Source organism: Sparus aurata, chromosome 18 (genome assembly GCF_900880675.1).
Source record: "Sparus aurata chromosome 18, fSpaAur1.1, whole genome shotgun sequence".
In the NCBI taxonomy this organism is placed as follows: domain Eukaryota; kingdom Metazoa; phylum Chordata; class Actinopteri; order Spariformes; family Sparidae; genus Sparus; species Sparus aurata.
The window spans coordinates 34,809,252-34,833,025 of record NC_044204.1 but is presented as its reverse complement, the minus strand read 5'-3'; the positions used below and the strand labels follow the sequence as shown (position 1 = coordinate 34,833,025).

At 41.7% G+C, this 23,774-nt stretch overlaps 1 protein-coding gene across 1 annotated transcript; it reads right to left on the bottom strand.

Moving 5' to 3' along the window:
- Positions 1–5,830: 5,830 nt before the first annotated feature.
- Positions 5,831–21,964, bottom strand: elovl6 (ELOVL fatty acid elongase 6). Its single transcript, XM_030397101.1, has 4 exons — positions 21,697–21,964; positions 9,075–9,206; positions 8,588–8,739; positions 5,831–7,497 (listed from the first exon to the last, which is right to left on the bottom strand). Exons 1-4 carry the CDS (start codon positions 21,777–21,779, stop codon positions 7,055–7,057), a joined length of 810 nt encoding a protein of 269 aa, XP_030252961.1. The 5' UTR covers positions 21,780–21,964; the 3' UTR covers positions 5,831–7,054.
- Between the last annotated feature and the right edge of the window lie 1,810 nt (positions 21,965–23,774).

Here is a 23,774-nt window from a genome sequence, read left to right as displayed (position 1 = left end):
GTACTCTTTTCTCATGATCTTCATATAATTGAAAGTGTGTGTTTTATAATTCATGGTCCATCTCTGTCTCGTCACACCCCATCACACTCTTCCTCTGTTCGGTTTCCTTTGCTCCGTCGATGATGCTTTTCTATCCTCCACCAAATCTAACGCTCTAGTGATGTTGGTACCAGCGCTGACACCCTCCACCTCCTCCACCTCCTCCTCCACCTCCTCCACCTCCACCGCCCCATCTGTCTATTTCTATTTCTATCTCTTGTCTCTGTCTGCGGCTCCGTCTCAAGGTTGACTGGGGATTGTTAATAGAAGGACCCGCAGCCTCTTTGTTTCGAGGCACTGGCAGAAAACAAAGCACTCTAACTCAAAAACCATCAGGGGCCACATCGATATTGATTTTCCTGGCAAGACACACTTATCTATATATTGGCCTCCATTAGGGCTAACTGATAGGTTAGGGCACCGCTCTGAACAGCAGCAGCTCAGACTTCAAGTAAAGATGAAATTGGGCCCAGTGTCAATTTATCTTGTATTATTTCTCAATTGGGCAACAGGGGGCAATAGAGTCACTGACACTGTAAGTAGCAGAGGCCTCCAGGGGCTCCGCTTTGTATCATTTATGAGCTGGTGTTGTTTAAAATGGTTTTAATAATATAAACTCAGCTGCCAGTTTTAATAGATACACTTACATTTACTTACATCTAATACGTCTGAAGGAGAACATTAGAAAATGTGAGCATTTTTACTTACAACAGTACAAAAAACATGCACAAGTAGCTAAAATCATTTCATTCCTTGTCTAATAGCTAGTTTTGTATGTTCTCTGCCAGATGGGGCGAGCTTTGCTTTATCGCTCGTGTCTCCATCCCTGCCCGGAGAACAGCTGATGAGGGCTAAAGAGGGAATTAGCTACCCACTCAAAGGCTTTGCTCTGATCCTTCAGGTCAGAGTTTGGTCCCTGCAGCTCTTGAGCAGGACAGAGTAACACTAGTTTGCAAGGATTTGGGAAGATTTAAAATCAAAAGGGGAGGGGGGTCTAATGCATGTACTGGACACTGGACACATGAGCCAGAATCTATGGGTGCAGCGCAGAGGAGGGGGGGCGACCCAGACCAGGACAGGGTTTCCTCCTGACGGGCAGCTGGAGGGAACATTTAGAGAACATGGATTTAAAGTCTGAAACATGTCTTCACTTAAGTGGCTGCCAGTCCTAAAATAATGAAACTAAGTACCTCCAGTCCAGCATAACCATAAGAAATGGGAAACTGTCATATAACCAACCAGCTTCAGAGACACGAAAAGAAGAAGAAGAAGCATAACCATATTGTTATTATATATTGTAATTATTGAATGTTCATTTAGAAAGCATGTATATTATACAGAGTCAAACCTTTGTTGACCCGAAACTGCAGAAACATAATATCTTACATTCATAGTTTCAACCCTGTCTAAGAAAATGAATACATAAAAAATAAGGTTTGACAATTTTTATGAGAATTACGGGACAGTGAACGAGGGATCCACCGATTATCAGCATTTTCTTATTACTGGCATCTGTGTTTTGTTACGTTTCAGTCAGATTGACAGTTAAGTCATTACATTTTAAAAATCCTCTGATTTGATGAGTTTCTCCCAATTATAAATAATAAATAATATTAATATAAATAAGAATTTGCAAAGTAACTAGTGACTAAAGTTATAAAATAAATGTAGTGGAGTGAAATGAACAATATTTGCATCGAGCTGCAGAAAACGGAAACACTGAAGTAAAATACAAGTACAGAAAAAAAGTGTAATGGAGTACAGTACTTTACATTCAATGCCTGGTTGATACATTTTGGCACTACACTTTTCATTTTCATGGCAAATGTTTGTCAGTTCCAAATATCAGTCTCCTTGATTACTAATAAACATGAAATGAACCGGAGCTGAAGAGCCTCATGGTTGAAGACAGAGCTGCAGATCTCAGGCTGTAAGTGATGATGCTTTCAGGTGAGTGTGACCCACCTGTCACTAATTTCACTAAACTGGAAAGATAGCACATACAATCTCTTATTCTAAATAAATAAATACAAATGATGTATGAGACACCACAAAATAAAAGCCTGGAAACCAATATAATTTATCAATAAAGCAAAGACACAAACAAATTAAGAAAAATAAAATGTGAGGAAAAAGAAATCCTCATTTTTATGTTTGAGGCTGGTCTGTCTTTGTTCCAGCAGATGGCGACAGTGTTAAAGAAAAAACACTTTATATAGAGCAACCTTTGGAAGCTGTGACAGCACCAGCACCAGTACCAGTACCAGTGTTTGTAGAAATTGTAACAATGATCCAACAAAAATGATGCAGAGCCTGAAACTCATGATGAGACAAACTCTTTATATAATGAACGTTATAAAAGACTGCAGTGACCTTTTAAAAGTAAACTGGTCACGTCTGACAGGAGTGAACTTTCTGACGTCTGTGTGAGATCAATCACTTCACACTTGGATTAATTTAGTAATGAAGGGGATCGTGCAGTAAAGTAATGCACCTGCTGGCAGAACCATGAAGTGGACTACAGCCATCAGTGTTGGATGGGATTAACTGGGATTTAACCCTTTTGTGGCCCAGATCAGATCTCATCACGGCTGAGTGAAAGTCAGATCACATGTAACTCAAACTGAATTCTGACAGAAACGTGCAGGATGGACGGTTTTTATTGATGATTAAGAGCATGATCATATAGAACGCAGTGACAGAGCCAGCTGAAATGTGAATTGTGCAAAAGCTGCTAAAGTCACAGTCAGAAATAAATCAGACAGATTAAACCAGAAGTCGATATCAATATTATTTCACAACCCTGAGGAGAGTCAAACTCACACAGAGACGATGAGTCACAGCCACACGTGTCACCATCAGCCACTGCAGGTAGATACTCAACAATCTGAACCCGTCGACTGGCTGAACCATCCAGCTGGTTCATCCTGTTCACCCTGAAGGACGATTATCACTGGAAACAAATGTGACAAAGGCTCAACGTCCGGTCTGTTTCCACACCGGCTGATCAATCAGAGTCATGTTCAACAGAGAACTAATACACAACAATACTACAGAATAATTGTTTGGCTCTTATATTTCTGGTCAACAGTATGTTGCACAACTTTTTATGTTTTTGTTTTTTTTGCTTTTGTTGGACAGAAGCCAGAACATCTCAAGTTATTCCAACACTGTCAGACAATAACTCACACAGAATAAATACCACATACGTTATGTGTGACATACAGAATGTCAGAGTTTATGGAGCTGCTTTGTTCGCTGTAACACACCTGTACAGCTCCAGACACCTGTGACTGAAGAGACCTCTTACACAACAGACAGGTGAAACTGAGGTTATTAACAATGGCGGCATTATTTTAATTTGATACAACAGCTTTAATGTAATGTGACCCAATGACTCCAAACTGTTACTGAATGAGAAATGTCTCTTTTTATTTGATTCTTCTTCCTCTATTCTATATAATATATATATTTATCACTGTTATTATTCTGCGGTACAAACTGGTTGTAGGAAACTGAACAACATGTTTTCACAGTTCTGACAGTCACGACAAAAATTCTAAATATTCATAGAAAAAAGAAGAAGCAGTAACATTTTGTCACTGATTTTGAGTCAGTGGGTCAGTATCAGTCCCGTTGTTTCAGACTTGCTGTCTTTCTTTGTTCTTGGCTGAGTCTTCTGGACTGATTGCAGTGGATTCAGATCACCTGTGTGCAGGTGGAGGAGACTGACTCCTGATGGAGGAGTGGAAGCAGCTTGGGGCGTTTCCCTCTCAGCCAATCAGGGTGGGACGACGCCCTTTTGAGAAGGCTTAAAGGAGGTGGGGAATGACACCCAGGTGGCTCTCACCCTCATTCTGAACTTCGTCCCCTGAGACTGCCGGCCAGAACTTCTGCTCTGTTTACACCCTGTTGTGTTTTATTGTCGTTGTGTCGTTCTAGTGAGGAAACTGTGTTTGTTATGGAAACCCTTGAAACTCAAACCCCTATACACCTTCAGTTTGTAGGAGCACATTTCAATTTGATTTTCCCCGAAGAGAAAATTGTTTATTGGTTTATTGTCCAAGTGGCTGACAACGAGCACACCCTCTACATTTACATGTTTTCTTTATATTTGTATGTTCGCTGGCCTGTTAGCATTTTACTGCCAGTACCAACAAAGGTCAAATGACCCAGAAGCTGTTGAAGAAAAACAGCTAATCTTTTCATTGTAAGTGGTGTTTTTTCTGTCAAATGTTCATGAAAAAAAGAAATTCCACTAAAATCCAATTTAAAAACTGGTGTGTCTCATTCTACCAGTACAGGAAGACATATAGGACACATATATAAACACATTAGCAATCAAAACTGTGCTACATGAAATCAGTTTAATAATATTTCTTTATCATAATTTGTACTTTATACTATCAAGTCAGCATGAAGAAACATTGCCTTTGTGTAAATCAAACAACAGTATAATTTATTGACGGTCCATCATTCAGCCTCCAGCGCAGCTCGAGGTTCTGGGAGGCAGCTAACCGTCCTCCTGCTGCCAACGACGGGTCAAACTGAAGAGACATCGCCGGGTGTCTCCGGAGTGAATGTCTGTCCTGTTCACCTCGGTGGTCTTCAGCTGGTGTTAACGTTAACCACATTTCACAGAGATAAAAGTGACAACACTTACCCTCAGGGTCTGAAGAATCCTCAAGGACTCATTTATCCAGCAGAACAATAACTACGACTTGTTTTACTCATTCAGCTGAGACAACTCCAACAAAAAAGAAATTATGAATAAATAAAACAGTGGTCAGACTGGATGTGATGCATATTTGCAGTCCTAGAAGGGATGAGAGGAGACGTGACTTCCGTTCGCCATATCAATAGGTTCTGTTTTTTAAATGGACAACAGAATGCTAAATAAAGAGACACATTGAGCTACACTAATCAGTCATGTATGTCTATCTGTGATGCCACAAATATATTGCAACTCAAGGTCTTTGCTCTCTGGGTGGCTCAGGCAGGACTCACAGGACCATCTGGACTTCATTCTACTGGCTTCTGACATCCATCAGGATGCTGTTTTCCACTGGGATGCCATTTCAAACCCTGCATACCAACTACATAAAACAGAATTCCTTCAGTCATGTGGTATCGATAGTGTTCACAATATGTTGTTTCAGTAATATACACTTTTAATTTATCTTTCTAGAAGGCCAACTTTGGTTGATTTAAGATGTGTGGATGCATATTTCCAACAATAAATCACAGGAATAATATAATAGAGGAATTTAGGGGTCAGTTTTTGCAGATGCAGTTCGTCGCAGTGCTTGAACTTTATGGTCTTACTGCACATCTTGGAGGAGGAGAGGTATGAGTTGGTGCTGCAGGTCTCGCTGTAATCGTGGAATGGTTCAGCGGTTGAGCCAGTTAGCTCAATTACTCGTGCTACAGTGTTGACACACATTCTTACTTGAATGAATGAGGTGAAAGCAGAAAGTGGAATCCTGGATGTGTTGACGCGCTCACAGCACGAATGCAACCTAAATATTTGCAATTATTGTCATGAAAGAGCAATGAGACGAGTCTGACACGCCTACAAGCATCCACTCCTGTCATTTAAACAGATGAACATGTGCACTGGGTATCTGCGAGTGATGATCACCATGTTGCTTTTCTAAATGTACGGCTGCTTGTAAATCTGTCACACAGCCTGTAAAATGACTTTGCAGGTGTGTCACCAAAAGAACAGATGAAGTACGTGCGATGCAAAGATGTTGAAGCTGAGGCAAAAAATAAACACAGCGGGCACACGTCACGTTTTTTCACTCTTTGTTCGTACGTTAAGATTTTCAGCAACACTTGTTTTGACATTGATACAGTGCGAATGCACAATAGCACAACAGACACCATTTAGGATACATACTATTTTTAAAGTCAATACAGCAGATTTTAACAATTTGCATGTTTGATTTTTTTTTTCTCTTTTGCTAAACATAAATATGTTTGTCCTCCATTTAAGCTTTCGTTGTCCAACACACAAGTTTTCTTCACTGGTAGGGACCCTTCAACACAGAGAAGTGTTTGGAAATCAATGGCAAGTCATTTTCCAAGTGTCATCAGCAACTTCTGCAAGGTCATGACAAGTGGTGAAGCAGGGCACTGTGAGCATCTGTTTCCCATCATGCCCAGGAGCAGTGTGATCATCTGAGTCAGACAGTCCAATCAGCTTCATTCGAACACTTTTCAACTATGCGGCCATACTGGATGAATTTTAGCCATACTGTAAACCGGTGCTGATGTTAAACATGTCTACTTTGTCTTGATATGCATATTATAATAAGAAAGAGATAACCTAAGACCTGAGAAAATATCGCATTTTGCAATGTAAGACACAGAAGATACAGTGCCGTTCACCCCATCAGTTCACATCACCCACCAACACTCAGCAGCTTCAAACACTCACCAGTGTCTCAAACTTTTTCTTTGACAGTTTAAAACAGAACAACAAACACCAACGACAGACGGACAAAAACATACTCAGATGGCTCGAGTCAACGCCGACTCCATCCATCTTCATATGTACAGATTAATATTCTCTTTTTTTAATATCAAGTAAACATATGCTTGTGGCAGATGCATTGGTTTTAATCTGGTGATTTTTGTCCTTTTTTGTTATTTTTCTAAATTTTAAAAATTACTCATGGTGAATTCAAAAAGGGGCTTTAAAACTTCAGGCGGACGACTTGTGATGGCTTCTGATCATGGCGGCGCTGCTTCCTCAGCATCCCTCAACGGAGACGTCACCTCCACTGAGGCTTTTTAGATCTGCACATTAATAGAAATGCTCAAGCACAAACACCAGTCATCCTCTTGACCCTCCCACCCGTGTCCCATCCCACACCCACTCCCCTGGCAACCACTCCACCTCTCCATCACCCAACCCTAACAGACTCTCTCAAGTCACTGGTCCCTGCTCTCCATTTCCACCTCCCTTTTTCTTCATTATCTCCCTTCTTCCCACACTTATGGCATGTGTTTACTCTCTCTTCTTGGTGACAGCCGCGGCCGATGCTTGGGACTTGCTAAAGTAGGCCTCGATGAAGAACTGGACAAAGAGCACAAAGTAGCTGAGGTACATGAGGGAGGACCACACAATGTTCTGCATGTGGGATGGACACTCCTGGCCCTGCTGCATCCACGAGTACACCAAGTAGTTGACCACACAGCCCATCAGCATCTGGGTGATCTGGGTAATCGTGATGAACATGGCGAACTTGCGCGACAGCTTAAAGCCGGCCGCCCGCAAGGCGTAGTAAGAGTACATGACGGCGTGGACCAAGTAGTTCATGGTCATGAACCATCCGCCGCCGGCCACCATGTCTTTGTAGGAGTACCAGGAGTAGAGCAGCACGGTGATGTGGTGGTACCAGTGGAGGAAGATGAGCTTCTGTTTCCTCAGGACGATGAAGAGAGTGTCACCTGCAGATTTGAGAGAGGAAGGTTGGATTGGAGATGGAGGGGAGTTAGTGGAGAGCAATGGGGAGGAGAATAAAGAGAACGGTGGATGAATGGACAGGAACGGAAAGAAAGGGGAATATCATTACCCTGGGCTTATTTAAAATCCCTGGCTGTTATTTAAGTTGCTGCAAAATATTGGCCAAACGATCTGTGTAAAACCTCAAAGCTGTTGGCAAACAGAGCAGTGCTGAAATGTCTGAAACACAACTGAACTGGCTGCCCAAAAAATGATCAGAAACACAAGTGGCAGCTGTATTAACACGAGCTGCACTGCACATTATAATGTTCACACTGGAAAGTGGGTTAAAAATAAACCAGAAGAGACACAGAAAACACCTACATGTGTATTCTGGACGTTTTCTTTCCTCACGTCTGAAAGAAGACACGTTACGGAAGCAAACTAGCTCAAAATCCAACACTGACCAGTTCATGGAGAAATGGTAAAATGTATTTTTTTAAAACGTTGCTACAACGTATACCAAGAGATTATATCTGGGTTTGAACTGTGTGTTTCAAAGCTTAGACATTATATTTCGGATTAACCTGGAAAACATCATACAAACTTACTATATCAGCAGGTTTTTCCCCCCAATTTGATGTACAGTAGCCAAAACACATTGTTTTGAACAAGTGTAAAATGAAGCTGCTCCTTACGATCCTGCATAACCACTAACTGGAATCTGTTGTGGTGAACCAGTCAGCTGGAGCACGCTGCTCCTGAGGTTACACCTCGGGTACATCAGCATACCATCGGCCTGTTTGTAATTGCATTTGTGTATGTGTTTAGTCCAACACTGTTGTACACAACAACACAACACTTATTATGAATGGATGACTGAATTATTTTAATTGCAGTTCACTAACACGCTTTTTCCGTTCGGCATATCAAGTCATGTCTGTCTGAAAGCAACAGGAGTGAAGATATAACAATATTATCACAATTAATTCAGAATGAAACATAACTTCAGTAAGATGGTTAAAGGGAAACAATATATAAAACCCAGTACGCAGACAATATGAGACGTAATGCCATAAAAAGGTCTGGACTTACCCAGTTCTGGTGCTTTACTAAGTACAAAGGCGTACGCCCAGAACTTGCTGACAGGCCCGTTGTAAAAACTCTGGTCACAAACTGACTGTTTGAGCCCTTTTGTCATCAGGATGTACGTCATGTAACTCCCAGTACGGATGGCACCGAATATACTACAAGGAAAAGGAGACAAGACAGTCACAAGGAATCATTAAAGTGGAGACTGCGTGATTATCAAGTTTATATTCATTTCAATCACCCATCAGGGAATTAATTTAACTTCATGTGTAAAGACGTTACGTGGCTCCATAATACCAAAACTATGACATGACATACAGATATTCTATCAGCTTCTGTCCTCTGAGCCAGAAAAAATGTAGGAAAATGAAAGTAGATTTACTGATTACAATATAATACAAATAGGCCACTAGCTGATTCATCTGTTGGCTCTTTATATTAAACAACTAGTGTTTTGTTTGCTGCCATTAACAACGTGAAGCTTTCTCACCTGAACACAGCGAGCGTGAGCGACCACAGCACCAGAGGTTTCCTCAGCTCAAACTTCTCCCTCTGTTTCATGACATGGCGGCCACCGAGGATGAAGGCAGCGTAGAGGGCGGCGAAGAGAAAGGACTTCTTCCTGTAAACACAAATAAACAAAGAGATTAACATCATGATGATTGACGTTTTGTTGCATTTACTTGCACAGGTTAATGTTTGTAGAACTGCAATGTTTTCAAAGGGAAAAGTTTCTTTAATGAACTCTCGTTAAAGGCAAGCGAGTGTTTTCTAGGTTTGAAAATGAGATCTGTCTCTCTCACTAATCCTCTCCCAGCATCCCATCTATGATCAGTACAACATACTGTTTACAGAGCACAAACAGAAGCTGCACCGACTCCACAGGAAATGCCTGAAGTAATGAGTTAATGATTTGAGTCCAGCTCCAACTGTCCCTCACTGCTTAGCTTTCAGTCTACCGTTATTGCTTCCATTAAATTCCAGCTCCCACCATCCTCCGACGCCTGTTTCGTCTTAATTGACTTGTCAGAGGTCACTGCTGTGCCATATGAAGCGGAGCACTAGTGCTGCAGCACCACCTGGCCATAACAAATCTAAAGCAAAGCATTTCCCAGTCCTCAGCAAAATTACAAAGCACAGGTGGTCTGACTAGACAGACTGGTTGCTAGGCAGCATCAACAGAAGATTGGGGCATGCTGCCTAAAACTAGAGCAGCTTTTTCCCACAAAAAACAGACTGTTTGGTCGATTGGACAGGGAGCAGAGTAATAGTTTGGAGCCAAAAAAGTTTGGGAAAATAAACTAAAAATAAACTCAGGTAAAGTTGCAGGTGCCGGTGAGCTGGAGGTACAGGCATGTGTGACTTGGAGAAAAGCAGCATGTACAGCAACACCTTCAGCATTAATTAATCTAAAAACATCAGTTTGCTCTCGGGACCAGGAATGAGGCATTCTGGGAGCTCTGGGACCAACAGCCCCTGGGAGGATGAGCTGTGTAAAACTAGCCCAAGGAGCTACGTTCCAATTCAGTGATGTTGTTTCTCTGCTGCTGTTTAGAGGTTATACACAGACGGCATGGCCTTGAAATTAATCACCACAATGGAACGTACTGCCACGAATTATTCTAACCAAAGCTTCAGCTGTGTGGTATTCTAAAAATAGAAAAATGGTCTATTCAAGGTCAGTTGTCTTTGCAATACACAGCATTGTAGCACACTAGTAAACTGGTTGAATGGCCTTAACTCACTGATGCTGAACTCCCTACGAAGGCAAACATTTCTCACACAATAGCGGCAACCTGCGACCTGCGACTACCAATCCATCCTGTTCTGTTTTGACGCGTCAGCAGAGAACAACACTAGCTCGGCAAGAAAGAAGATAAACATTTTGCTTAACTACTTCGTAAACACAATGTGAGCCAAAGAAATGTGGCAGGTGATATGCAGGGAAACAGGAAAACCTTTTATCATTAAGAATGTCGCAGAAACATATGAAGAGAATTCTTGAGGTCGCCGTTTTAAATATTGTTGTTGTGGCAGTCAGTCAACTATGTGAAGCTGGGTATCAGTTACCAGCTACGCTTCCACCGATACCAGCTAATTAAACAAACGTCGAGATCCTGAAAACGATCCTGCAGCACGTGTATATCTTAACGAGAGTGAATGATGCTCAGATTGTGAAGCTTTAACTGTCACCAACCAATCAGGCGTGTCCATGAAGAAAGAAACAAAAGTGCAACGAATACTTTAAAATAATAGACTTCATTGTGCATCAGTATCCAGAGAATGACTGATGCCACCTTCCTGTTCTTGCAGGAAACCCACAGACTGATCTAGGCCACCTCCACAGAACAGAGGACAAAGCATTCCAGTCAAAGTCAAAAGGAGAAGCTTTCAGAGAGCGACAACAGGGTTGGACTGCAGAATGACATCACTGTTTCTCAACTACACATGAAGAAGAAGAGAACAATGCAACACAGAGGTCACGGTGGCCTACATACTGGGGGGAGGAAGAGTCTCAGCACTGCCTTTCAGCATACTGCTGTCTGAGCTGGAAGGTCAGAGGTCAGAGTGGTCTATGGCCTAAGCTGTGATCTCGCAGTGATTCCCTTCTTTTGATATCCTGCAGAGGCACAGGCATTCTTCTTTTAGTGCAGCAAGTACACATAGCTAAATTAATTCACTGCACACTCCACATATCCCCAAATCGTGTTGTTGCACTGACGTGAAGCAGAAACGGCACAGGTGGAATGTGGAACTTTTATGATGGCTGCATTCCATTTTGGTGAGCAGGTTGCAGGGCTCGGGTACTGTGCATGTTAGTGCTCACATATGTAATTCTCCTGCTTTGACAAGTGTCCGGGTTTACTGAAGGACGTCTTACAGCAATGGAAGAGGAAGATATCTCCTGCTTTTGGATTACCAAAAAGGTCAGGTCATTAAAACATAGAAACTTAGATGTGGAGAATAAAGGTCTCTGAACATAAATGTTTCCGAATGTGAAGAATTTTCAACATAACATAGATCAGATACACTGCAGCGTATTTTATTTACCAGCTCAGGCACAAAGGTAGTTGTAGGACAGTCGGAGTTGTTGTATTATCATCATGTGCAGTCGAGTAAGTAGTCCAAGCTGCAGTGTAAGATGTGCATGGCCTACTGCAGCATGTTTAGAAGATGGATTACACCGCTGTCAGAAAAATAACAAAGGGCACAGAAACCCAAGGGCATGGTCAAAGCTGACACGTTGGTTGGAGGAGGCTCCACTGTTGTCTTTGCAAACGCTCTGAAGTGCCAGCTGCAGCCAAGCCATGCAGTCACAGGAATCTATTTGAGACATCAGTGTGAATTCACATCATCCCTTCACGCTCCCCGGTGCCTCTACAGCGCCACGCCTGACCTTCATGACTCGTATTCACTCAAGAAATAATACTTCAAACAGGATTTTCCACCACAAGTAGCACTTCTTACTAAATGAAAGCCAGCGTGCAAGTGATACAATCTGAAATGATTCAAGGGCCAAAAGAAATACTATCACGGTTCTGTAAAAACAAAATGACTCAACATCGGCGTGAGCACGATGGAGAATTTGACCAGTACCAAGTATGTAACAAATCATTTGTGCTACATAAATAATTCAATACAGTCTAAAGAAGGAGCAAAAACTCATAGTATGATCAACATCCATAAACAAAGATCAAGGAAGGAACAACAGACTTTGATGAACACGACAGAAAAAGTGGAACTAGCACTTCTGATCCTGCGTTATGTCTACACAGGACAATTTAGTAAGAGAGGTGTGTTCAGAAGCCTTGGCTCTGCTCTTTGTCAAAGTGGGCCGAGGCAGCACAAATGAAAAACTACAACGTCAGAGCTCTTTTGGGGAGGATCAGCACGGAGCAGAAACAGAATCAGCAGAGATTTCTCGCTTGCTGCGGGTTATAAACCAGCTGCTTTCCTCCAGCTGAGATTTCCTCCAAATAACAGTAAGCAGCTCTGGCTTCATTTGAAAAGAAGATATCGGTGCCTCAGATCCGCCGGATAAATCATCATGTTCAAAGTGTGTGCATGGATCTGTTTTTATTCCATGTCCATGAAGGTTGACACACTGAAATAAACTTCTGTCACCACAAATTGAGTCAAATATTAGTTTACTACAAAAACATCAATTTGAAAGATTATGATTAGTGTGTACAGCCTGGACAATATGCAGCAGCTGCTCAGTGAGCTCGGTACGGCATCTCTGGCATGTCTTTCTCTGATGTGTGGTTGTTATCACAGCCCGGGCCGCTGTGTGAGCCGCTGGGCGTTGGCCCAGTTTGTTCTGTTGACAAATCTTGCTGGATATCTGAGATACCTAAAAAAGGTTTTCATATCTGAGAGAGTAAAGATAATAAACCAATGAAAACAATAAACCAAAGCCCTAACCCTGAGCCCAACAAACATATTGACAATAACGTTGGTATGAGAGTTCAGTCTATGATGATGTTGAGCAGGCTGCAAAGATTTTCTTATTCTCACTTCATATCGGCCACTGAGTCTGAGAAAAGGCATCCGGCTCCATACACAATAAACATCAAGTGCAGCTTTAAGTACTGAAATACTGTATCACAATACAGGTGTGCACTGCATCCCTGTGGCTTTAGGTGCTCCGTGTCCATCTACAGTACACTCCATAGTGTAATGAGGATGCTGATCCCACAGACCCTCCCCTCCCCCACTGACAGTGTTGTATAAAGCTGCTGGATAACCTGCTGTGGAACTTGGATCTGTATTAGCTGGTCCAGGAGATTTCACCCGTTACGTAATCCTGAGTTTGCAGTCTGAGGATGAGTCTGCACGCCCGTGCCAGTGAGCTAGTGTCTAACTGTCTCACCAAAGTGTTTACAGTGTCACATATGCATATGCAACCATATGCACAATGAGGTGTATGTGTGCACACACAGAGCCACTCAGTTCAGTGCAGGGTGTGTAACTCTATACCACTGGCACTGTTGTCTGTATCTACAACAGTGGAAAGGCAATCAGAGTTACTGTGCCAACATGCAGGATGAGCAGCAAGCCACTGAATAAGACCGAGAGGTGCTGTAAGTAAGACCGAGCTATCACAGAATAATCTGCCGTCCAGGAAGCACCCAGATATAATCCAGTTAGTAACACACCCACTACCCACGGGTGTTGCCTTCACTTTCCGGTAAGAATATCTAGAAATGTAAAATTCTATATGTCACTGGTTGAGTTCACTCTGTATCTCGTGGCCATCAAACGACAACTTCTCTATTCAGTAAAGAGAAGAGTACTTCTCCTGAGTGGTAATTATTTCAGCCTGTTAAGTGCTCAAGAACATCTGAGTCAAGCTTATTTTAAGTGGCAAGATAAATGGCTGGTAGGAAGCTTATATTGCACAGCACTTAACTGCACATTGTACACATTCTTACCACATGATTGTATCTCTGCATTCTATTCAAGATACTTTTCCCACAAGATAAAGTGATTCGATCTTATGAACACTTAAATGCTCTGGATCAAGATGTGTCTCTGTCTGTCCAACCACATGTAATCTCAGACATCAGTATTATATTGATAATAAAACAAGTGACGTAACAGATGTTTTCCTCATAACAAATGAGGGAAGGCCATGTCATCTGAATCAAAAAGGGTTTGTGCTCTGACTCCTGGTGAAGCTCAGGACTCATGTTTTGATGAGAGGGTCCCAGATTTGTTTCCATCTTCTGCTCCACTAGCACTGAATAATGGCACACACATACAGGTCGAGCACAAGCGTGACCCGATACACATTCCTGGAACTGCAGAGGGCAGTAATGCAATTATGTGCTGCATGTGAGCCGTGTTTTCACACTACTTTGAAGTTGATGGAGATAACACGCAAAGAAAGGCTGCAAGGCACTGCTCAGGAGAGACTGCAAGCCCGTATACATTTTTAGTAATGCAAAAAACAAACAAACAAACAAAAAACACCTTTTCATGCAAATACTGAATAATTCATCTGCTACTTTGAATTTTAACAATGCATTTTTTCACACACTCTCTGAATATGGTCCCTGTCACTCTTTACAGTCGATATGTTTACTAATTAACTCCAGCTGCCATTCACAGCAAATCAATGCATACAAAATAGTATAGACTACGATGAACTGCTCTGTCCTTTGCTTGCATCTAAGCTTTTTCCTTGAAAGCCACATGAAATCAAAAAGGTGAAACCAGAGTCACTCCAGGCAGACCGCAATTCCTGAGCAGCCAGCGCACATCTTCATCTCTGGCCTCACCATCGTGAGAAGGAGAGCAGTCCAGGAAACATCAAGCCCGAGGTGGACTCTGGGTTAACACGGTCAGAAATGATCAGCATCAACGTGCGCCGCTCTCGTTAAAATGGCAGCAGCATGCCGAAGCAAGACTTTGATAATTAAACTGTACGTCCATCAAGAAGAGCTGCTGAGTTGCACTGAAAATAATGATTTCCTCATCTGGTGTAAGTAATAAATCTTTTTTGTTTGCTTTCATTTGATTTACATTGAAATAAAATGAAATAAAAAATCCATTTGGTAATTTGAATGTATTACAGGAGGAAAAAACAAGCTATGTAATGACCACTGACATGATACCCTGACGCCACATTCAAGACAGGAACATGCATCCAACAACGGGGCTCAAGATCTCAGAGACAAAAGCCTGGACTCCTCTTCGACTGAATAAGTAACGTGAAACTCGGAAGGAAGAGACTTATCTCCTCAACTCATCAAGTATCGCTGAAACCTGACCTTCAAGACCGACAATGAGCTAAGACTACTGAAACAAAAAGAAAATGACTGGCCATGACAAATGAACATCTCTTATGTCCCTCACGGCTTCTTCAAGAACTATGAATCACTTAATTTTGGCCAACAACAACGTTCGAAATGCAGCAAAAACCAGAGCGGCTGAACCATAACGTACAAATAGTGGGTATAAACAATAACAGACAGAATGAACAAAACAGAGCACAGCAGAGACCTCGTTGTTCATTCTCACTGCATCACTCTCACTCTGTATCCCTGGTTATCAGTCCGGGCCAAAACCACCAGAGATCCATCAAAAGCGCAGAGAGCCCGGGGATGCTATCTACCCCAGAGGCCTTTCAGGAACCGAGAGCACAAGATTCCAAGCAACCTGCATGATAATGAGGAATGATGACGTCTGTGAGAGCACAGAGTGATTCAGCAGGTTAAAGATGCTCGTATAACGCAGGGTAACAACTCTCGTATGGATCATGAGGCCGCTCTGCAAAACACGGCAACGGCGACACCCAACAAGCCATTTTTGAACCGCAGCTGTTTTTCGTACACATCATAAAGACTCACATTAAATGAAGAGCTATAGGATAACAAACACAAAGCCCAGCTGCACTTTACACAATGCAAATGATCAACCCTGGCTGCTGTACATAATCCTCCGTAGTAAATTACACAATGCTCTGAGATTAGATCATTTTCAATGACGTTTTTCCAACACGTCATACAGCGAGCAATCACTCTGTCAAATTAGATGCTTTCAGTTCTGTTGCGATCGCCTTCTCCATAAAGCAACCGTCCAGCTGTTTGGCTGCATTCAGACCAAATCCGGCAGTGCACCAAAAACGCAGGTCCTTCCATTCATTTGTGTGACGTATGAAATGAAACAAAATATACGCCACAGTTGGTATGTTAGATGTTTATTCAGAAAAGAAGTATGACGTAAAGCACACAGTGTAAAACTACAGTAGTTCATATAGGATCAGTTATCAACCACAATTCACTTTAACTTGTCTCATAATTAAATGCATAAAGTAATAAAGTGGACTTGAACCGATACATTCATGTGTTTGATCTACATGCAATCAGTGGATTTTGGATACAATTTTGTTAAAGTGAATCTGAATGATGTACTTTACAGCTGCTGTAAGCGCTGCCGTTGTTGTTTTAGCTAACTTCCTGTCTGTTTCGCGGGTTAGCAATCCCCTCCCTCCTGTTTCTGTCACCACAGGATCAAGGAGGGGTAAATACCAGATATGGCAGCAAACAGGAAGATCCTGCTCTCTGCACATTCGCAAGCAGACAGGACCGACTCTTCATGGAGTTCTCCGTCCTGATTGAAGTGGGCAGGGACACCAGACTCTCTATAGAGGAGATTTATTTATTTAACATTTATTCTATTCATTATCATACTAAGATCGGGATATTTGTAGCCACGCAGGCTATTTTAGTCTTATTCCCCGCTCTCTCTTATCTGCAGCAGAGCCGGTCTTTTCTTGATCGGTCCTACAGTTAAAGACTAAGTGTTGAACTGACTGTGTTAATATCACCCAGCTGACAGCTCAGGCTCAGAAATGTACCTGACTTCACTTTGCACTTTGTTTCTCAGGTCTCAGCTGCTATGATGCCGCTGAAAGCCCTGAAATAACACAAGAGCACTGACGACAGCGACGTCTGATGCAGAAACTGCTGTTATTTGCTCTCCACAACCAGTTTTAGCAGAACGTTTGGTACAATCACTGATTACTTTGAGTTGGCTCTGTGTATTTTTATGAAAAAGGTCAAGTTTGACAAACTGCGTCGCCCCTGTGTTGCACGACATGTATGTCTTTCTCTTGCTCTCTCATGGTACGTTTTTCTCTGTTCGTCACAGGAGTAAAAAAGGATAAAGCTCATTCTGTTGGTGAAACAGTGTCTCGGTCCATGACCTCTCCTGCCTCTTCCTGTTCCTCTTCTTGTTCTTTCAACTTGTTTAATTGTCGTTGCTTCACAATGCTGAGCTGTCTGCTGTCAGTCACATCGGATCGGTGTACCAGTCTCCATTCATCCCTGCAAACAATGACACGGACACACATACATTTACAGTCCATACATCTCTCACAGTGTCTGATTTAAAACACATGCATTCAATAAACAAAGAATCTCGTCTGTGCAAAACACAAAACATAAACATATTGTTAATTACTATTTTACAATTAAACTGTTTTCATCAACAAATTAACATGAGACGTCAAACAAAGCACGATCATTTCTGACTTAACAGCTCATTAACAAATTGAATGTATATGAATGTTGTCTCTTTATAAGTTCTGATATGAAGATGTATAAAATATAAATATATTGTCTTACCTTTAATATCTTTTTGAGTTATCATTTATCACCACAGTTCCTCCGTTTCTGGTGATCAGCTCCGCCTCCGCGGTGACAGATGAATATTTCAAACCCCGACGGGGGTTTTTTATCTCGCAGATAAATCCTGCTGCTGACGGCAGTTTTTTTTTTTACATCAGCTTGGAACTTTTAGATTTCAGTTTCAAGTTCACTCACTGAACGCTGAGTAATCCTGGCCTCTCCCCTGTCAGTGATGTCACAGCAGGCGTTTGTCATCAGTGGTCAGACTACAATCAGCCGCTGTGACATCACTGAACTCTGGACAACTTCAGTTCACATGTACGCTGTTGACAATGTGACGAGCTGGAGCACTCAGGACTGTATCAATTAGCACTGTCAATAAAGCTGACAGTTGTTTTTTTCTAAGAATACTACAGCCGATACAATTAACTGAGTAATCGATTACGTGGCAACTATTAGTAATCTTTACAAGAAAATATGCAAGAATTCTGATTCCAGCTTCCTCAATGTTAATATATTTTGGTTTGTTTGAACCTAATTTCCAAAATGAATGTTGGCAGAGTACATTTCTGCAAAACCACAGATACATTAAAACGTGACGTTTCTTGAGGTTCAATTTGTTTCTGTTTTTCATTTTCATGTTGTGTTTATGCTCTGTTTAGGTTTAGGCATAAAAACTACTGAGTTAAGGTGAGCAGAACTGTTAATGTTTGGCCTTAAAATACATGTTATGGATGCCACAAACACAGCTGAAGATAATCCCAACTTCCAATCAAATAACCACAAACACAGCTGGAAAGATCTCTTAAATATGTCCAGTGTGACACTTACTAATATTCAAACACAGATGTGAACCACGGTCACTTGCTGGCCAGCACTGTAACACTATCACCATAACAGTAAACTGAACATACCATTTATTTCAACATACTGCTTTTTGGCAGCTTAAATCAATCTAAAGTTGTATTTTGCTTTAACATAATACATAGTTTCTTCTTTTTATCAAATAATAATAATAAAAAAACTAAACTAGAACTGGAACAGAAACATTGGTTTGACAATTTTAAGCCCAAATCCAAAAATATACTTGTGTTGGCACTCGGCTTAGTTGATGTTAAAGTTGTTATATGTAAGATTTGAAAAATATCTATCACTAGCTGCACTGCTAACCGAGCTGACTAGCAAACAACAGCTACAGTTAGCAGCAGTTAGCACTGACTCTGCCTCGCCTTTGTTTGGAATGTGAACTCGAGAGTTTGCCAATTCTTAAATATTGCACCTTTAATTTCAGACCCTAGCAGAGCTTTGTTGAAGGTGCGGGTTAAATAAATAAAGGTGTGGTGAGCATATCTGTGATTGATGTCACTGCACAGCGAACGAGCTTTTCACTTGGTTTTCAAGCGTCCTGCTGTACAAGCCATCAAACAGCTTCTGTTTTCTTCTATTCCACGAGACATTTTGCCTTCAGACGACTTCATTCTCGTTCATGTTTTATTTTTTTCCTTTCTCCGTCTCGCCCTCGGGTTATAAAAACATGTCACACTTAGTCAGTCACAGCCTGAACGTTACGAATGTAATAAACAACCTATCAAATCCCATTTTCTGCGGTTGCTGCCTCTATCATCCATGTGCACTGGCCCCGGCTGACATCCTCCACTACAGGAGCAGCGGAGAGAAGTCAGCACAGATCAGCTGCAGCCTGATTGGCTAACGCTCTGTCAGCAGACATCAGAAGATGAACGTTATTGGCTGGTTGTCAGTACCAGGGTAGGGACAGCTCCTACACATTGCTCCCATGCTGTCTCACTCTCTCTCTCACACACACACACACAGACCAACACAGATTTAATTTCAGTGAGTAAGACTGAATCTGGCTCAAGAGCTCCATTCAGTCTAAATTTATGTTAAAATGTGATGCTAAATGTGCCTCTTGTTTACAGGCAGCACCAACAGATGATCGCAGCCAGATGAATGCCTCCTGCTCACCGTGTGCTGCATTTTTTTCCTTCTTTTTTTTTTACAAACCACAGCACCACAGAATGCTTAATGAAGCCTATGCTAACTTTACGCATGACTCATTCTGTTTTGCTTAGAACCATTTCTTGCTCGACCTGGCGTGGACCTGGACAGTAACGACCCCTTCAGTGAGTTCACACCGTGTAGTAGTTGGGCTGGACCTGCATGTATGAAATGCATCGCTGCACACAATCAAAAAGCAATATTTACTCAACCCCAGCAGCAACAGTGAACTATCAGCAGAGGATAATGTTGCGGTGTGTGTGTGAAGCCTTGTAGACACAGCCCTGGGCAAACAATGACACGTCTTAAATTAGTTTGTGTTTTTTTAGATATACTAAAAAAACACAAAGATACTGCGAGTTATTCTGAGCTTGTTTCGTAATATTTACAGCTGAAACTGTTTTATATTAGAGCCTGGCTGATCAATCATTGAACCGATGTTATCAAGTGATATTGATCTACCACAGATATATCTGTATCTGAGTATGTGTTGTCCAATATGCACCTATATTTCTAAAACAGACTATAATCCAGAAAAAGGCACTTAGGGGAGTTCATAAATATCAGATCTGAGGGGAATTATGGTGTTTCACTGTGATGTCACTTAAGACACAAACGTTTATTGCTGAACTGTTTAATATCCTGCATCAGTAAAACACTTTGCCACATTAAAGGGATAATTACAATAATATGAGCAAAGCTTTATTTTATCATTATGGATGGAAACATTTTTGGGTTTTGGGTCGTTGGTTACACAAAATATGCTGTTTTAAAGCGTCACCTTGGATCTGAGGGGCTTGTGACGGACATCTCTCTTCTCTTCTCTCTTCTACTTATAAAATATAATCTATATGTTTAATTGAAGAATAATTGACAAGTTAAGTGAGCAGCCAGTAGAGGCCGAACCATTTTCACACATACATTAATCACAATGAGTTAGGGGACACTGGGATGTACTGCTGTATATCTGCATGTGCATGAATGTGAAGTCAAATCAAATGTGTTGCATATTTTTTGGGGACATATAAATATCTAGAAAACAGAAAATAATAAATTCAGTTTTGTCACAAAGTAAGCAATCAAGTGAAACACTGAAATGAAATCCTTTACTCATTTTAAGAAGTGTAAATTGTTTTGGTTGCTATGGTTACAAGGTATACCTTGTATCTTAATGGATGGTTATCCTACTGCATACGTTTGTTTATCTAATGTATCGAATTCTATCCTATAAGTGATGATTAATAGATATGTAATTAAAGTTTATAACAGGATTTATGTCTGTCAGGTCATAATATGTTGTGAAAGTTTGTTTTCAGTAATTTAAGGGTCTTTATTACAGAGAATGATGATAACAGGGTTAAACAGAGACTGTGCAATCTCCTCCAGCTGCAGATCCATCAACATGCAGCATGATGTCTGCTCACATCTGCAGATTTAGGATACATGTAGAGCATAAATAAAAATGCAAGACCAGGTCCATACAAGGACAGAACCAGGAGAGAACCGAGCCTCGGTGGGAGACGCTGCTGGGCCACCGGCAGACTGGATGGATGACCTTTACAATAGTATCGCGGTAACTGATGCCGGGAGAATAAATCACAGGAAATCAAGGACAATCTGACCGTCTGATATTAAAACGATGCCGTGCAGCCGCAGACAGCGCGTGCGGTGCGGGAGGACCTGTCTGGAGCGTCGCGCTCGCACGAGGCTGCAGAAGAGGCCCGCGTCAATTTGCTCATTTCATGAGGCACGAGCGGCAATTTGCGGCTGATGACAGAGCGGCTGATATAACAGGATACCGCGAGCTCTAATCCCGGTGAGCGAGGCTGTGCATGTGCGCCGTCACAGCCTCGGATCCTCACGTACGCACGGTTTGGACCGAGACCCGCTCATTGTGCTGCGGGATTAAGAGGAGAAAAAAAAACGGGGCGCTAACGTGCCGCCGCGGAGCCTTACCAGTTCTCCTGCATCCATCGGATGGCTTCGTCCTCGTTGAACTGTCTCTCGAACTCGTACTCTTGCAGGGCTAGCACCGACATGCTGTCTGGTTCGGTTCTGCTGCGGGAACAAGACGGTACTCGGCTGGACTGGACTCTTCTTTAGGCTGTTTCCTCTCAACCCTCCACTCGCATCGCTCGTGCTGCTGTCAGGACCCCGCGGTTGTGCGCGAGCAGCTCGACAGTCGCGGCACCTTCCTCCTCTACCGGCTGACGGCGCGAGCCTACGCCCTCTTCCTCAGGAAGGTCACCCCCGGGTCCTAGCGCCGGCGGAGTTTCGTCTCCTACGTTCAGCTCAGATGGATTCAGTTTCACTTCATGCTTTTCAAACTGAAGCCCCTTTTTCTTTTCCACTGGTCCAAAACCCCCTCTGCATTTACACCCGGGTGGGCTGACTCTGCAGTGGACCCGGGTTTTTATCCCCTCAGTTCTGATTTAAACTTAAGAGCATTCACACAAGAATAAGATTTTCTTTTAAAAAGTACTTATTCTTGTGTGATTTTTGTGTGTATGTTAAGCTCCATCGCACCAAGACAAATTCCTCGTTTGTGTAAAAACCTCCCTGGCAATAAATCTCATTCTCATTCTGATTCTCAATTCAATAAAGATAAAAGTGATGAGGTGTTATCAACATGCAGTGGAGCCTCGTTCGTTCTTATAAAAAGTGTTTGATGGTGTTTAGAAGCCAAACTGCTCAACTTCCCGGCTGTGAATATATCTGGATTGCCAACCGAGCCGGATAACTTCTGGTGACGCACCCGTCTAACTTGAAGGGGGATGAAATAATTTAACCGTGTGGCTTTTCTGGACTATTATTGGACTGAATGGTTCAAATTATGACAGTGAAACGAGTCATGTCTCCGGAGTTGTGACGCTCAAAACAACTGATCAGTTTTAAAGACACTTCTTTCACAACTGTTTCCTTCGCCTTTTGTGATGTTAAACGTGACGAACAACATGAAGCTTCAGATAAAAATCACAGACGGGCCATTCAAGTGTGAATGAGGTCAATACGCGATTTTTAGCAGGTTGGCCCACGTTTAAAAAAACCTGTATAGACCTGCTAATCTTGGTGGAAAGGTGGTGTTAGTGAGGGATGCTGGTATCAGGGATCATATCAGTTACAGCAAACAGACGATCAATTCTGACTGAAATGTGTTAAACTCATTTTTTTGTTTAAAATAACTTATTGACATGGGCAACACTTTATAACAACCATCATTCAGATATGGTAAATGTATCGTTTATTAGATTTAGTTAGTTAGTAAGTAATTTCACTATTAAGAAACAATGAAATGGTTCATAAATCAACTGTAAAGTTTAATACATCAGTTGCATTTCAGTGGTTGTTAACAGTGAAATAACTATTAACCAAAGTTTAATTAACTATAAATGTGCATTTTATATCATAGATATATAAATATAGAGAGATATCATCAGATTAATTCACAGTGTAGCGAGCAGGGAGTTTGTGTGTCTGTGTGTTTAAATTCCATCAACACTCACTAGATTACAGCATCACCACAGTCTGAACCTGTCTCTCTTCTTTTGCACTCTTATTCCTGGAATGGTGTTTTTCTTGTAAACTGCGTTTCTCCTCCAGAGCTGCAAATAACGATTATCGTCATGCTTGATCAATTCATCATTTGGCCTTTAAAATGTCAGCAGTGAAACACGTCCAATCACAAATTCCCAAAATCATTATCAGACATTAAAATCGCTTCTTTTGTCCCGAACCCAAAGTTTCTCCCACACAGGAAACACTTTAGAAGCTGTAACTACAGAGCTTTTCATATTTTTCTGCAAATGTGTGCATTTAATTTTCTCATAACTTGTCGATCGATCTGATGAATCTGTGAAATTCATTCTACTTCACTTCAGCAGAGGTGGAAAACAGTTTTAATTTCCTTTTATTTAGGCTGTTTAAACAAACTCCACTGCAAATAACAGTCCTTGTGAAGCGCAGAAATACATAAATGTTATCAATTTAATGTAATCAAAGTATTGAAAGTGCTGTCGTCTGTGTTTGTAGCATGT

What these genes read in the sequence shown, in the direction of transcription:
- elovl6 (XM_030397101.1), bottom strand. Translation starts at nt 21,779, where the DNA reads ATGTCGGTGCTAGCCCTGCAAGAGTACGAGTTCGAGAGACAGTTCAAC. An exon ending in CGATGGATGCAGGAGAACTG is followed by an intron (nt 9,207 to 21,696) that starts GTAAGGCTCCGC and finishes TTGTGTTTACAG; the next exon opens with GAAGAAGTCCTTTCTCTTCG. An exon ending in CTCACGCTCGCTGTGTTCAG is followed by an intron (nt 8,740 to 9,074) that starts GTGAGAAAGCTT and finishes TTTTCCTTGTAG; the next exon opens with TATATTCGGTGCCATCCGTA.